A 15,178-nucleotide genomic window follows, 5' to 3' on the forward strand; every position below is an offset into this window, starting at 1 on the left:
CTGCTTTTAGCTGGCATTGTACTGCTTTTAGCTTTTAGCTGGCATTGGGCTGCTTTTAGCTTTTACCTGGCATTGTGCTGCTTTTAGCTGGCATTGTGCTGATTATAGCTTGATACTTTTAGTTTTTGACTACATTTAGTTTTCAGCTAGCTTTTTCTACTTTTAGTTTTTAGCCAAAATTTAGCAATTTTTTGCTTTTAAATAGCAATCTGCAATTTCAGCTAAGTACTTAAAGCTTTTGGCTATATTTAGCTTTCAGCTGGCCTCTTCTGCTCTTATGTGAATGGCTAAAGCAGCACAAAGTCTGCAGTCGTAGTCAGTTGACAACAGCAGGTGTTTGAAAGTAAAAACAGGAAACGTTTGATGAGGCTGCGTCACGACTCAGAATTAAAACTAATTTTTTCTTCTTCGGCGTTTCTTCGTTTCGCCGCCAGTTCTGCTCAGGTTCTTGAGGTTTGGGTCCGTTTCTGATTAGCCGATGTTAGCAGCAGAACTTCTCACTCCTCATCATCGTGACTCTGACCTTGGGTCGACTCGGACGCCGTCTGAGCGCCGATCTCACGACTCGGAAACATTAACTAAAGGTCACGACCTTTCTCGGCTGCTGCGAGCCGACGAGTGAAGGAACAAAGAGAGAAGAAGAAAAGCAGGAAGGACTTTTTCCTGCTACTTGAGAAAAGAAGTCTCTTCTCCCTAAACATGATTTTATGTTTAAAGATTCAAACATGTTCACTTTTTATTTAGCTAATGTGGCTAATTTATGCTAAAAACAAAGCTTCCAGTTGGGTCTAAATAAATACAGCTTCGGCTGTTTGGCTCAGGTCAGCTGTGTATCTGACAATAAACCTCTGAGGTTTTATAACTTTAATCATTTGTTCTGCTTTGTATTTTTCTTCGTACAAACCAGAATGATATTAAATTTTAAAAATGTATTTGTCCTTCAGACGTCGACAGAAATCTAAACGGTAAATCTTCCCTCCGACGCTCCTTCAGCTACTTTAAACCAGCAGAACGTTAAAAAGTTAAACAGCTTTTTGTGTTTTAGTCACTTTTCTCCTTTTTTACTCCTCCGACCGCCACCTTCAGCTCTTATCAGCTGAATGTTTGTGACGTCAAGGATCTGATTTATATTTAATCTGACTCCAGAGCAGCGGGACAGCCGGCACCAGGTACGCTTCTAAATATAACTCTGAACTCCCGGAGGAAGAGGAAGGAGGGAGACGTGACGAAGAGGAGGAGAATGAGCTAAAGAGGAGCAGAAATCCAATCAACCGTCTAACATCTGATTTGATGATTTGGTTTAAAGATTTTATTCTGTTCAAGTGTCAAACGAGTCACAGCTTTCCAAAAACTAAAATGTTTCTTGAACCAAACGAAACGCAGAAAAATCCTCGCTAAAAGCTAAAAGTTGCAAAAGGTTAGCCGAAAGTGAAAAGTAGCAAGAGGTTAACGAAATGTAGCAGAAGGTAGGTATCTAAAGGTTAGATAGAGCTAAAAGTGACTAGAGGCTAACTGAAGCTAAATTAGCAAAAGGCTTGTTGAAGCTAAATTAGCAAAAGGCTTGTTGAAGCTAAATTAGCAAAAGGCTAGTTGAAGCTAAAAGTAGCAAAAGACTATTTGAAGCTAAAAGTAGCAAAAGGCTACTTGAAGCTAAATTAGCAAAAAGCTAGTTGAAGCTAAAAGTAGCAAAAGGCTACTTGAAGCTAAATTAGCAAAAAGCTAGTTGAAGCTAAAAGTAGCAAAAGGTTACTTGAAGCTTAAAGCAGCAAAAGACTATTTGAAGCTAAAAGTAGCAAAAGGCTACTTGAAGCTAAAAGTAGCAAAAGGCTACTTGAAGCTAAATTAGCAAAAGGCTAGTTGAAGCTAAAAGTAGCAAAAGGCTACTTGAAGCTAAATTAGCAAAAGGCTAGTTGAAGCTAAAAGTAGAAAAAGGCTACTTGAAGCTAAATTAGCAAAAGACTAGTTGAAGCTAAAAGTAGCATAAAAGTCAGTTAAAATTAAAAGTACCAAAAGGCTAATTGGATGCTAAAAGCAGCAAAAGGATAGCTAAAAATGAGAGTAAAAAGAGGCGCACTAAAAGCTAAAAGTATAAAACGTCTAGCTGAAGCTAAAGTAGCAAAAGGATAGTTGAAGCTAAAAGTAAAAAAAGGTTATTTAAAAATTAAAACTACCAAAAGGCTAATTTGATGCCAAAAGAAGCAAAAGGATGGCTGAAAATGAGTAAAAAAAGATGCAGTAAAAGCTAAAAAAGGCTAGCTGAAGCTAAAGGTAGAATAAAGCTCAGTTAAGAATTAAAAGTACCAAAAGGCTAATTGGATGCTAAAAGTAGCAAAATTATAGCTAAAAATATGAGTAACAAGAGGCTAACTTAAAGCTAAAAGTAGCAAAAGGCTAGCTGAAGCTAAAGGTAGAATAAAGCTCAGTTAAGAATTAAAAGTACCAAAAGGCTAATTGAATGCTAAAAGCAGCAAAATTATAGCTAAAAATATGAGTAACAAGAGGCTAACTTAAAGCTAAAAGTAGCAAAAGGTTAGCTGAATGCAAAAAGTAGCATCAAAACAAAATTAGAGCCCGCAGCTGAAGCAGATTTAAAAGATGACGTTTCTGAAGGAGCTAAAGGGATCTCTGTGTTTCTATGGGGAAAATATTTATAAATTATGAGAAATGTTTTAAAAAGTTATACAAACCTAAAGTCTCAGCACCCACCTCCTAAATGAGCTGAACGTTGTGATATAAACAGCTAAAATACTCCAACGTATTCTGAAGAGAGTTGCTTGTGATAACAAAAGAAAACAAACAGAATAAAAGAGTTGTTTTAAAAGTTCTGACCCGTCTGAGGACGTTTCTTATTTCAGAGTAACGTGTCACCTCTGGGAGGTCCGTTTGCTTAAAACGAACTCTGGAACGATCGTTCTGTCGGTGAAGGTCCATCTGAAAAGTAAACAAACGAGCGACTACAAACAGAAAACTTTAGTCTCTTTAAAAACTGAACCAAACTCGTCAGCGGCTCGTTTAATGGACCCTCCCGGGCTTTGGGAGTTCTGAATGTTTCAGGGAAACCTGTATGTTCTGTGAAACCAGCGGTTCTCGTGGATTGGACAAACTTAGTGTTTATAACAACAGTCAGCTCATAACGTTTAAGCCTTCATTCAGGGGTCAAAGGTCACAGCTGGTGTTTTTACCAGCAGACACTCCTAAACCCCGGCTCAGCCGATCTGTTTTTCAGCCAACCTTTGGGTCGAGGCCTCACTGAAAGCGTTCTCTGGCTTGAATAAATATTTAACTGTAAGTGAAGTCTATGTGCACGGCCTGCGGGTCCCTCTGAGTGCAACAATAAATGAACCGAGTCTGGATTCTGCCGCTCAGACTCCATTTTTATCTTCTCTGCCTGCCAGAGGTGACTCGACAGGTAATGGCTTCCTCCAGCAGCTGCTGGGGTCAAAGGTCACTTGACAGCAGCCTGCGGCAGCCACAGAGCGCCCTGCATTCCTGAACGTCTGCAGAGGCTTTGATATCAGATCGAGTCGCTCTCGGAGCAGACGTTCGGTTCTTTGAGCTTCAGGGTCTGAAACAAGAAAAGGCTTTCCACTAAAACCCTTTTTTAAAAATCCATTGTTCCTGCAGCAAAACATGGCGTCCATTACAAACACGTCCATCACTTCTAAAGGCTGCAGCAGCCTGCGGGCTTCTGAGGAGCATGAGGGAGGTTACGCACAATGAGCATCTTACCTGCTGTGGATAGCTGTGTGAACAACCTCAGTTTGGAGAGAGTTTAATTCTGACCGGACTGACGCTGTAACGGCTAGTCCCGATGGAGACATCGAGACACAACGTGGAAGTTGAAGCTGAAACAAAACGAGCGCCTTCTAGTGGTTGTGGTCCGAGCACGTTTTGTAAACAACTGGGACGTCTACAAATAAAAAACTAAACCGTGTCTTAGATCATATTTTTCTGATTTTGTTGCCTTCAGTTGATTTATTTAGATCTTTTCCTGTTACGAGTGTATGTTCAAATAATCTTTTGGATTATATTTAGCGGTACATATTTTTTTTAATGCATAAAAACCACCGTTACAACGCACCCCAGAGAAGGCGGAGCTTATAGACCTACAATGTGAAGGAGCAAATACAACATGGCAGCAGCTGTAAACCTTTACTGGTTTAAAATTGCAGATTACAGAGGACATCTGGCGTAGGATATGGCCGACTTAACATTCTGTACAAAGAAAGGAGGCGGAGCTACACTTTGGCCACTTGCTTTTCACGTCGATTGTCTGAAAACAAACCCAAGCTCCAAAATGTCCCCGCAGTGGACACAAACACTACCTCATAAACTTTTCCATCTCTGTAATTAACTCTAAACTTTATGGTTATTTGTAAACAGCAGCAGTTAGCTGTTGCACTTCCTGTGCAGCCTGAGGACACTTCCTGCAGGGACATCATGACATCTCTGCCAGAAAAACTGCTTCAACATTGTTCAAGATGGAAACCAACGCTGAAAACACTTCACTCCGACTAGCTGTTAGCTCGTCGTTTAAAGAGCTGTCTACAACAGGTAAGATATTGACTGTTTGAAACCTGCACTGTTCCTTTAAATAAAAAAGCTTTCAGCAGCTCACGGTGATGCAACTTTGTACAAACAACTTTGTTTTGCTGGTGTTTGAGATAAAAGAAGAAAATTAAAGATAAAGACGAGCATTTTTTTTTGTCTAAAACAAACAAAAAAAACGGTGTTCCTTTAATTTGTGTATTTCTGTTTAATTTCTATTTTATGTGCATTTATTTTTAAATTACAGTGTAATCAGTTAAACATTTAATTTACCCTCTAACTTTCAGCAGCTGTACTTTCTGACTTTTACTTTAACGAACTGTCAATAATTAAATGTTGTGTCGCTGAATGTTTTAATCCACTGGTTTAATGTTCGGCGTGTGCAGTTGTTTAGTGTCGTTCTGTCCTCGCTGAGGTCGTTTAAGGTCGAGACTAAACAGAAGAACAGTTTAATGAAATAAAGATCGTTTCTCCACTCCGGCCTGTTTTCATCCTGACAATAACAAGAGGGTCGTGTTTGGGGGTTTCACGTTGTTCGGGGTCAGCGGTGTTTGTACGTCTCCGTCTTTGTTCGAATCCCGTCAAGTGTGAAAAACGGGGGCGGCCGGAGGCCCCGAGCCTCGCCTGTCTCTGCTCCACCAGATCAACAAGCACAACAAGAGGAGTCTCTGAGCCGGAGCCGCCGGAGGACCGCCGCTTCACGCCGAGCCCGCAGAGACACAAACCGGCCTGTGACGCCAAACTCATTCACACGTCGACACTTTCAGAAGGTCCGGAGAGGACGTGAGAGGAACAATCCTCACTTCCTGCAGAGAAGGGACTCATAAATGGATGTTAACGATGGTTCTGGACCCTGAAGAGCTCAGCGTCAGAACAAACACCTCCCTGAACAGGAACCAGCAGCTGGAAAATAGTCACCAGGTTCATTTCTCACGATGGAAATCAAGAAAACATAAAAACGTTCAGAAGCTTCAACATCCCCGAGTGAACCTGTAGACTTCTGGACTTTAGATGATTCTTTGGTCCAAACTTTGCATCTCATCTTCAAAAGGTTGGTGTAGATCTCCAGTCATCCTGGACACGAGAACCCAAAAGCTAGTCTCGCCAGTTCACAAACATGGACAAGTACAGCTGTGTCGATTCCAAGTTACTCAAACGAAACGTGTTTGAGAACCATCTGGAACGTTTCAAGACATTCTGGAAACTTCCTCAAATGTGTTCCCAGTGAGACGCCTGAAGTCGGCGTCTGTCTGAGACGGTTGGTGAACCGTGTTGGAAACGAGTCTTTAAAATGTCTCCAAACGTTTGTTCCTCAGTTTCTACGCCTCAGACTCGCAGTCGAGTCGCAAGAACTCGCAAGGAACTTTGAGGAACTTGAAGTCGACACCAACGTCTACGACTGTCTCAAGAGCTACATTTGGACTCCTGCAGGAGCTCTCCTTTGAAGAAACATCCGACAGCTATGAACGTCCAGGTCTAAAAAATACATCAAGTATAAGAAATAATTATAGAAAACCAGTCCAGATCTGCTGGTTTTCATTTCTGAAGAGTGCTCCAGTAGATTCAACCATGAATGTGATGAATAATACTCAATATGTCCGCCACGTTCCTCCATGTCCTCTCTAGATCTCCTCTTTGTCTTTTTCCTGGCAGCTGAAGTTCTAACATCCTTCTACCAATATACCCACTGTCCCTCCTCTGGACATGTCCACTGTCCCTCCTCTGGACATGTCCAAACCATCTCAGTGTGTCCTCTCTAACTTTATCTCCCAGTTGTTCAACCTGTGCTGTACCTCTGATGATCTCATCCCTAATCTTCTCCATCCTTGTCTCTCCTAAGGAGAACCTCAACATCTTCATTTCTGCTACTTCCAGTTCTGTCTCCTGTCTTTTTGTCCATGTCTCCGTCTCCAGACCATACAACATAGCTGGTCTCACCACTGTCTTGTAAACGTTTCCTTTGCTGCCACTCTTTTGTCACAAATCACTACTGCCTGGACGCTCTTCTTCACCTCTTTACCTCACTTCCTGTTTTCCTGGACAGTGGACCCCAAGTCCTTGAAGTCCTGCACCTTTGTGACCTCGACTCCTTGTAGCCTCAATGTTCCACCTGTCTCTCTCTCATTCATATGCATGGACTCTGTCTTACTAGGATGTCCTCTTCTTTCAATTCCACCTCTCCGAGCTCTCTTCCACCTGTTGGTGCTAAAGATAGCAAACACTAAACTTTGTTTATTTTACTGCAATTCTGAGTCACCAACCACTGAGCTGTAACTTTACATGTTATTGTTTCATTTGAAGGTGATTGGACTTCTCTTGTGCCAGATGAACTGACAAACTTATCCCTGTCCCTCCAGAGGGTCATTAGTGTTTTAAAAATTGCAAATCTGTATTTTTCAACTGCTCAGATGAGAAGCAGAATGTCTAAAATAAGCGTCTAAACCTTGAAAGACGAAGAGCTTCCTGTTTTCTTTGACAGGACGGACCGGCAACAGATGGCGGCGCTTCACGTTTCAGAGTAAAGATGGTGACTCACGAGTGTTTGGCTCCAAACGACTGAAATCTGAGCTCCAGGCACTGATTTTTACACAGTTCACCTTTAATGGCCCGACTGACGGGTTGTTTCTGCAGGTTGGAGACCAGACCTCCTCACTGTCTCAGTCAGGTTGGACCTTTTCCAAAGACTCAACAAACCGAAGCTTCTCTGAAGAATGTAAATACTGCTTCCTCTTTCAGGAGGACGAGGACGGACGTCCCTGCAGTCCGCAGAGACACAAAACTGTTTGTGTTCAGGATTCACCTTAAACCTTCCTGTTCGGGTCATTTGAGGGGAAGTCCAACCTCCAGGACCTCCACTGAAGGTGTATGTAAGTCAGGTTCTACCTGAAGTCAGAGGACAGTTTCTGCACCAAAACAAGTCCGACAAACAGAGGACGCCTAAACCAGTCCTGAACCGGTCCTGGTCCAGATTCAGTTCTTAATATTTCTCTCCAAGCAGCCAGACCTTCTTGTTCTTCAGGCGCGGTGGGGGGTTTGTTTTTCTGAACGTTGGCTGATTTTTCTCAGTTTTAGTCCAGATGAAGGCTTCTGTTTGTTTAAACCTCTTGACCTTTGACCTCTGAACCATTCAGACAGAAAAAAACCTCCTAAACTCGTGAGCCGAACCAGACTTCTGTCAACAAACACAAACACCCAACATGCATTTTCGGTCAACACTGAATCACTTCGCTTAAATTTACTCAAGGAGCTGAAAGCTAAAAGTTCAGAACATTAGCCAAAAGCTAGAATGACCAAAACACCAACTGGAAGCTGAAAGCAGTTAAACAGTAGCTAAAACCAACAAAACATTAGCAAAACGTTAAAAGCAGGAAAAGTTAGCTAACAAAAAAGCTAACAAACATATCTAAAGAATATTAAGCTCAAAAGACCAAAATAATAGCTAGAAGCTAAAGGTATAAAAAGATTAGTTAAAAGAGCTAGATAAGTCTCAAAAGACTAGTTAAAAGATGAAGGGACAAAAACAGTATCAAAATGCTAATACAAGTATTTAAAAAAACTAAATGCTAAAGGAACCACAAACATTGGCACAAAGCTAAAACTAACAAATCTGTTGCTAAAAGCAACAAAAATTTAGCTAAAAGCTAAGAATAGTAAAGTTAGTCCAAAGCAGCACAGAGCTACTTTAACACTGAAGGTATCAAAAGGTTAGCTAAGAGCAAATAGTAGCAAAAGATTAGCTAAAAGTATCAATGGGCTAATAAAAGTATCAAAAGACTAGCTGAAAGAACAAAAGCACTAGCTAGAAGCAAAGAGTAGCAAAACAGTAGCAAAAAGCTAAAAGTAGCAAACCTGTTGCTAAAAGTAACAAAAATCTAGCTACAAATAGAAAAAAATAAAGTTCAAAGCAGAATAGAGATACCTTAATGCTAAGGGTAACAAAAGGTTAGCTAAGAGCTAACTGTAGTAAAAGGTTAACAAAAAGTAGCAAAAATCTAACAACAGCTAAAAGTGGCAAAAGGCTAGGTCACAACAGCCTAGAGCTACCTCAATTCTAAAGTTATCAAAAGGTTAGCTAAAAGCTAAAAGTAGCATAAGAAGACAAACAGAACCAGCAGCTGAAGCAGATTTCAAAGAGACCAAAGTTTTTTTTTAATAAGGAACCAAAAAGATTTTTACGCCTTTTACAAGGTAAACAAATGTTGATAAAGTTAAATAGTTCCTAAACTATAAAAGTGACTTAAAGTTCAATAAAGTTCTATTTTGGCTTAAACCAAACGTCTCGGCGCTCGTCTCCTGAACCAGCTGAATGTTTTGATGCATGAACAGCTAAAATAGCACAAAGTGTGCTGAAGTAGTTCCAGTGGAAATAAAAACGAATGAAAGCTGAACACAAACACCATCAGCTGTTTTATAGCTAAACCCCAAAACAGCTCTCACTCCCTGACTTCTGCAGGCAACCATCAAACAGCTGAAGGACTTCTCAGGACTCTGATGGACCTCCTGCTGCTCTAAGGTCAAAACCACCTGAAGCCTCCTGGGCCAATTTGGCCCAAGGGCAGCAGGAGGGTTACAGAGATCCATGGTCCCTCAAAACCAGAACCGGACTCAACCTGGGTCAACAAGATCCAAAAAGAAACTTCAGACATCAAACAGAACTGAAGACCAGAACCTCTTCTGCAGAACCCAGGAGGGGGCGGCAGGGAAACACAAAGAGAACTGGATCTGGACCTCACCAAACTGGGCTCGAACATTGATGATGGACCCCAGCCCCTCCACCCCCACCGGCCTCGCCCCTCTCCCCCCTCCTCCCTGATACTGGAGCTCATCAGGATCTTTGGACCAGGCCCACCTCAGCTCACACAAACAAAAATCCCTGAAACTGAAACCTGCTGGTCCGGACTGAGTCCAGAGACCTGAGTCCGTGTGTGTGTGGAGGGGGGAAAGAGACAAAGCCCAAGAAACGGGTCCGGTCCGGACCCTGCAGCAGAGCAGGTCAGTTCGGACTCAGTGTCCCAGAACTAACTCCAGACCTGAGCTCAGAACCAGAATCTGGCTGAGACAGTGACCAAAACCAGGCCTGCATCCCCGGACCCCGTCCGGTCTGGATGGATGCGCCCGGGTCCTGCCCCCCCTCATGCGCATCCTCACGGAGAAAACAGACAGGAGGGACAGAGGGACACGGAGGGACAGGGGTCGGACGTAGGACTCACCAGTCGGTCTCCGAGGTCTCGTCGATGACGTCCTGGTACGCGGTCAGCAGGACCAGTCTGTTCTTGGAGAGATTCACGGCCATGTTTGTGTCCCTGCGAGCATCCAGACCGCTGCTGATGGAGAGAGACCCGGACTAAACCCGGAGAGGAGGACAGAGGAGGAGGAGGAGGAGGAAGAGGAGGAGGCAGAGGAGGAGGCTCCCAGACAAAGAGGCGAGGAGGAAGCGCTGATGGGTCCTAAAGCCGGATCAACAACTGACATTCAAAGATAAACTAAAATAGAAGTCATGGACTGAATAACATTCGGATAAAAAGTAAAAAGATAAAATAAAACCCTCAGAGGCTTTCCGAGACGTTGATGAGCCGCCATTACTGTTTTTTTTCTTTTAACAAGGAAGAAAAACAAACAAACCTCACTTCCGTGTTCTCAGAAAAAGCCACGCCCTCTTTTGGAAGAAACCAAATTATGTAAAAGTGGTGTCCTATCTACAGGTGCCGGATTTTTTTTCCCGTGCGCCTTTGTAATTGTTTTACTCTGATTTATTATTTACAAAAGTAAGATTTTAAAAACTTCTGATTGATTTTTAAATAGTACTATTTTTTGACCAAAGAAAATTATCTGAACAACTTGCATCTTAAAAGATGTTAGTTAGCATTATGTGTAGTGATGCAATTAATTTTTTTACTGGGCAGATAAAAAAAAAAAAAAACAATATGAAAGGAGAATGTGACAAGTGTGAGAAATATATCTCCAGGAAATTTCCTAAATATCAGTATATGAAACTGGCAAAGTGGGTAGCTGTAATTAGCTGTGGTTTTATATAACTGTTTTTTGCTTTGACAGACTTACAATATTAGGACACAAAAGCTTCAAAGAAACACTGTGGTCTTTTTTAAATTTATTTTAAAGCAAACACCTCAACATTTGTATTACTGCCCTGTTCAAAGTTGTTTTTACACCAAAAAAGGGTGGGAACGTTGTGCAGAAGCTATAATGTGTTGTTCTGATCTCCAAGCAGATTTAATGCCGGTCTTAAAAAACATTATTAGATTGAAACCAACAGTTATTTACTAAAATGTATGAATAATAAAAGCTTTAATATCATGAAACAAATTTATTTGTTTAGGTTTAGTCAGCACAACCTCCTGGTTTTGTATAAGGATTAAACAGAAATTGAAATACAGCCGATTCCCAGCAAAGTTGCAGTTTAGAGTTTGTGGCCTCAGTTTATTTATTTTTTGCATAGATGGACCAGTAAACTTTTTTTTTCTTAAAACCTAATAATTGTTAGCAGAAACCACTGCAATTTCACAAAAACTGCAAATATCCTCATATTTTTTTGTGGAAATATATATATATATATATATTTTTTTTTTTTCATGGGTTTCTAAAATATTAAGAACAGTGTAATTTACTAATTTCATAACATAAAAAAACAAAGTGCCAGGCACCAAAAGGAGCTGTGAATCTTTGCTGTGCAGTCATTATCCTCTTTACGTAACTTCACTGTACTGCAAAGCTAATTCATCATCAACATTAATGATGATGAATTATAATAATTGTAATAATTATTATATTTATTACATTAAACCCCCCCCCCCCCCCCAAAAAAAAAAAAAGAGTTAAGGAGCCGAGCATATTTAGGGATTAAACAATAAAAATGGGCATTAAAGGTCTTTCTTTGATCCATTCCAAAATTGCATTTTTTTTTCACCTTTAGCGCATGCTCTATGAAAAAGATCTCCCAATTTTCAGGAGTTGAGTGCATAACAATAAGAGGTAAAATGCATAATTGGTGCAGCATGGTGGCACAGTGGGTAGAGCTGCCGCCTCTCAGCAAGAAGGTTGCCAGATCGAATCATGGCTGCGGACCTTTCTGGGTGGAGTTTGCATGTTCGCTCCGTGCATGTGTGGGTTGTCTCTGGGTACTCCGGTTTCCTCCCACAGACCAAAAACATACAGGTTAGTCTGACTGGTAACTCTAAATTGTCTCTGGGTGTGAGTGAATAGTTGTTTGTCTCTATGTGTCCCTGTAATGGACTGGAGTCCTGTCCAGGAGTCCCGTCCAGGAGTCCCCCACCACTCGCACAGTGACTGCTGGATATGGACACCAGTGACCCCTGCAACCCAATGAGTAGCGGGTTAAGATAATGGATGGATGTACAATCAGTACATAAGATATCAAGGAAAAGTCTTTTTGCTAAAAAGAAACAAGAGCAGTCTTTATTTCTACAGAGGCCTAATTCTTTGGGACTTTTAGCCTCGATTTGCAGATTAGAACGCACAGATTCTTTAAGTGGTATTTATTTTGAGAAGCTGTAGGCAGAGTCTGTGTGATCTCCACGACTCAGCCCTGACAGGCTAATTCGTCCAGTCAAAGCCTCCATTAAGAAAATGCAGTTTAGTGTCAGCTCGCTCTGCAGGATGGGATCTCATTTAGAGATTTGCACTCAGAGTCCGCTCCTTTTTGTGCCACTGCTTTACTCCAGCACAAAGAAGAAATGCACGTTTGATGTTCAGAACCACTTCTGCCTCTGACTTACTCATGTCCCCATTAAGAATCACCAGTTTGAAGCAACATTTCTGGACATATAAACACACAGACATGTATTATTATTTCACCGTGTCTGTTTTCTGTCAGCATACCGAGGTGCTCTGAGGACTACACAATGGGAATCATGTTACAAGCAGTCGACTTATGGTTGGTAGATTTAAAAAAAGGCTTATCATAGAGACCAGAGAGAACAGTAAAGATAATATCTTTAAGTGAAATAAAACTGACCACTGTTTCTCATCCAGGACATGGTCATCCTATAGCGAGCTAAATCGAAAGAGACTTATTTTTCAAGGACTCAGTGTTCTTTATTTGTCATTCACACCACACGTGGTACATGTGGTGTACACAGGGTCCCAGTTACATCCAACAAAAGTATCAAATGTAAAAGAAAAACAGTAATAAGATCTAAGATATGAACTAAGAAAAACGTTAACTAAAAGTACGCTAAGCACTAGTAGTACAAAAACAATACGTCCAACAGCAGCACGAGTCTGTGTGAGCAGATGAGCACGCATGAACACATCAACATGAAATAGATCAGCAGCAACATGAAACAGATCAGCAGCAACATGATGTGATTTTTCATAGTGATTATTCTGGTTAGATATTCATGAGTCTAACAGCCTCAGGGTAGAAGCTGTTCCTCAGTCTAGTGGTTCTACACTTAATGCTCCTCAACCTCCTTCCTTAGGGGAGCGGTGAAAAAAAGTGTGTGTGCTGGGTGAGTGGGGTCCTTCATGATGCAGGTGGCCCTCTTCCTGCATCTGGAGGTGTAGATGTCTGTGATGGTGGGGAGACTGACTCCAACATCTTCTGTGCAGCCTTCACCACTCTCTGCAAAGCTTTTCTTTCTGCAGCTGTGCAGCCTCCATGCCACACGTTGATGCTGGAGCACAGGATGCTCTCCACTGCACACCTGTAGAAGGAGGTGAGGACTGAGCCTCCTAGACCAGCTCGCCTCAGCCGTCTGAGGAAGTAGAGTCTCTGATGAGCTTTCTTCATCAGGCTGGTGGTGTTGTTGCTCCAGCTGAGGTTGTTGTTCATGTGTACACCCAAGTACTTGTAGCTGGAGACCACTTCCACTGCAGATCCTCCTATGTTCGGGGGGTGGGTGCATGTTAGACTGACTGGTAACTCTAAATTGTCCCTAGGTGTGAGTGAATGGTTGTCTCAATGTGTCCCTGTGATGGACTGGAGACCTGTCCAGGTGTCCACCTCTTGCACAGCGACTGCTGGATATGGGCACCAGTGATCCGATGGATGAAAGAGAAAACTTAAAATCATACTGTATTGATTTCCCAGCTGGTATTAAAATTAATTTGCTAGCGTGCAGGAAAAGTAGCAAAACTTTGGTGCCATTCTGCTCAAAATCATTGTAACTTGGTGGCACTACTCAGAAAAGAGCTTCAAAGCATCTTTAGAATTATATTTTGATCATAGATATTGATAGATAAGGTATTTAATCATGATATTTCGACAAACACAATCTCAAAATCTAAAACCAGAGTTGCCTATACCTCAGTAGACTGTTGCGACGTAATAGTTGGATGTGACGGCTCGTGCATATCACGTCTTATCCTGACGAGTGTTCTCAACTAAACAAGCCACAAATCTCCAAGAATTAAAAACGTCCAAATTACTTTGATTCATCTTGAAATGATTTAAACCAGACCGTCCAAAGCAAAACTTTCTTACACCACTGACAGAAACGAGCAGAATAGTTAGCTCCACTGGTGTGTTGTAAGAGACGGTCAGTTTTTGGCTAACGTGAAATCATTTAAATCAGTCTGTACAGTATCTTTTCAATATGGGTCTCTGATATTGTGACACCACAGTGACCCTGAACCACGACAACAAGTGTTTCAGACCTCTGAAAGCCCGATGAGGACAAACAATTTGGAGGAGTAAATGAGACAAGATGATGGATAACGATTTAAATTAAAAGTTAGGTATAAGGAGTTTCAGCTGCTAAATATTAGTTTTTAATTTGTACTGATCAAAGAGCCCACCAGCATCACCTTCCCTCCTCTTTTAGCCTCTGGGCCCCGAAAGCCAGGGGAAGTTATGTGGGCTCAGCGCCAGCCGCCGGAGCCCGAGACAAACACTGGGGATAACGCCGTGGCGGTCCAGTTACCGCGGCAACCACCAGCCAGGAAAAAAAACTAAATGTCAACTTTTCTGGGAAACGAGGCGAAAAGAACTTCATTTTCAGTCCATCGCTTACAAGGCTCACAAAAGCCGGACTATAAAGAGCTTGAAGAGGAATTCCTGGACCATTAGGTCATTGGAGATCTTTATTTATTCCACTAAATAGATTAAATTTGGCATCCTCTTCATGTACCTTAAAATTCACATTTTAGGCTTTTTGAGGGTTTTACAAAATAGTAAAAAAATTGAAACGGAAACCAATAAGTGTTTGTCCTTACATCTTGTATCCAAGGAGCTTTAATTACCCACAATGCAACGCGAGTGCGGCTTGGTCTCAGATGTTTTAGTGCAGTTTTGTAAGATTAACTTCTGAACTGTTACGACTGTAGAACATGTTTTTATTTGTTGATCTTTTCCTGTAGAGAAGTCTGAGCAACTGATTATCCGTGCTGCTGATTTTTTGCCTCGAAGCTGTTGTATTCATCCAGACCCATCTGCTCACAACAGACTCATGTTCAGGCTGCTGTTTAATACACTGTATTATATTTATATTGTTTAGCGTTTATCTTAGATCCTTGTCTCCTCCTTTGTACAGTGGTCAGTATCCCCGCCTGTCCCTAAAAAATCTGCAGGTCCAGATGAACTTCCACCTTATTTCTTAAGGCTGGCTGCTCATATCATCACAGTCCCTGTGACCCACATCTTCAATCTCTC

The 15,178-nt window shown here is 41.6% G+C and overlaps 1 protein-coding gene across 3 annotated transcripts in view; it reads right to left on the reverse strand.

Moving 5' to 3' along the window:
- dbn1 (drebrin 1) overlaps nt 1-9,942 on the reverse strand; it is a 101,525-nt gene extending 91,583 nt beyond the window's left edge. For 2 of the 3 annotated variants that reach the window (XM_037687773.1, XM_037687772.1), the window contains exon 1: nt 9,759-9,942. In XM_037687773.1, the coding sequence (XP_037543701.1) occupies nt 9,759-9,841 (83 nt within the window). In that variant the 5' untranslated portion in view covers nt 9,842-9,942. The remainder of the gene's footprint in view (nt 1-9,758) is intronic. The other variant, XM_037687774.1, reaches the window with a different exon arrangement.
- Nucleotides 9,943-15,178: the final 5,236 nt, after the last annotated feature.

This window comes from Nematolebias whitei, chromosome 14, assembly GCF_014905685.2.
Source record: "Nematolebias whitei isolate Nwh7 chromosome 14, NemWhi1, whole genome shotgun sequence".
NCBI lineage: Eukaryota > Metazoa > Chordata > Actinopteri > Cyprinodontiformes > Rivulidae > Nematolebias > Nematolebias whitei.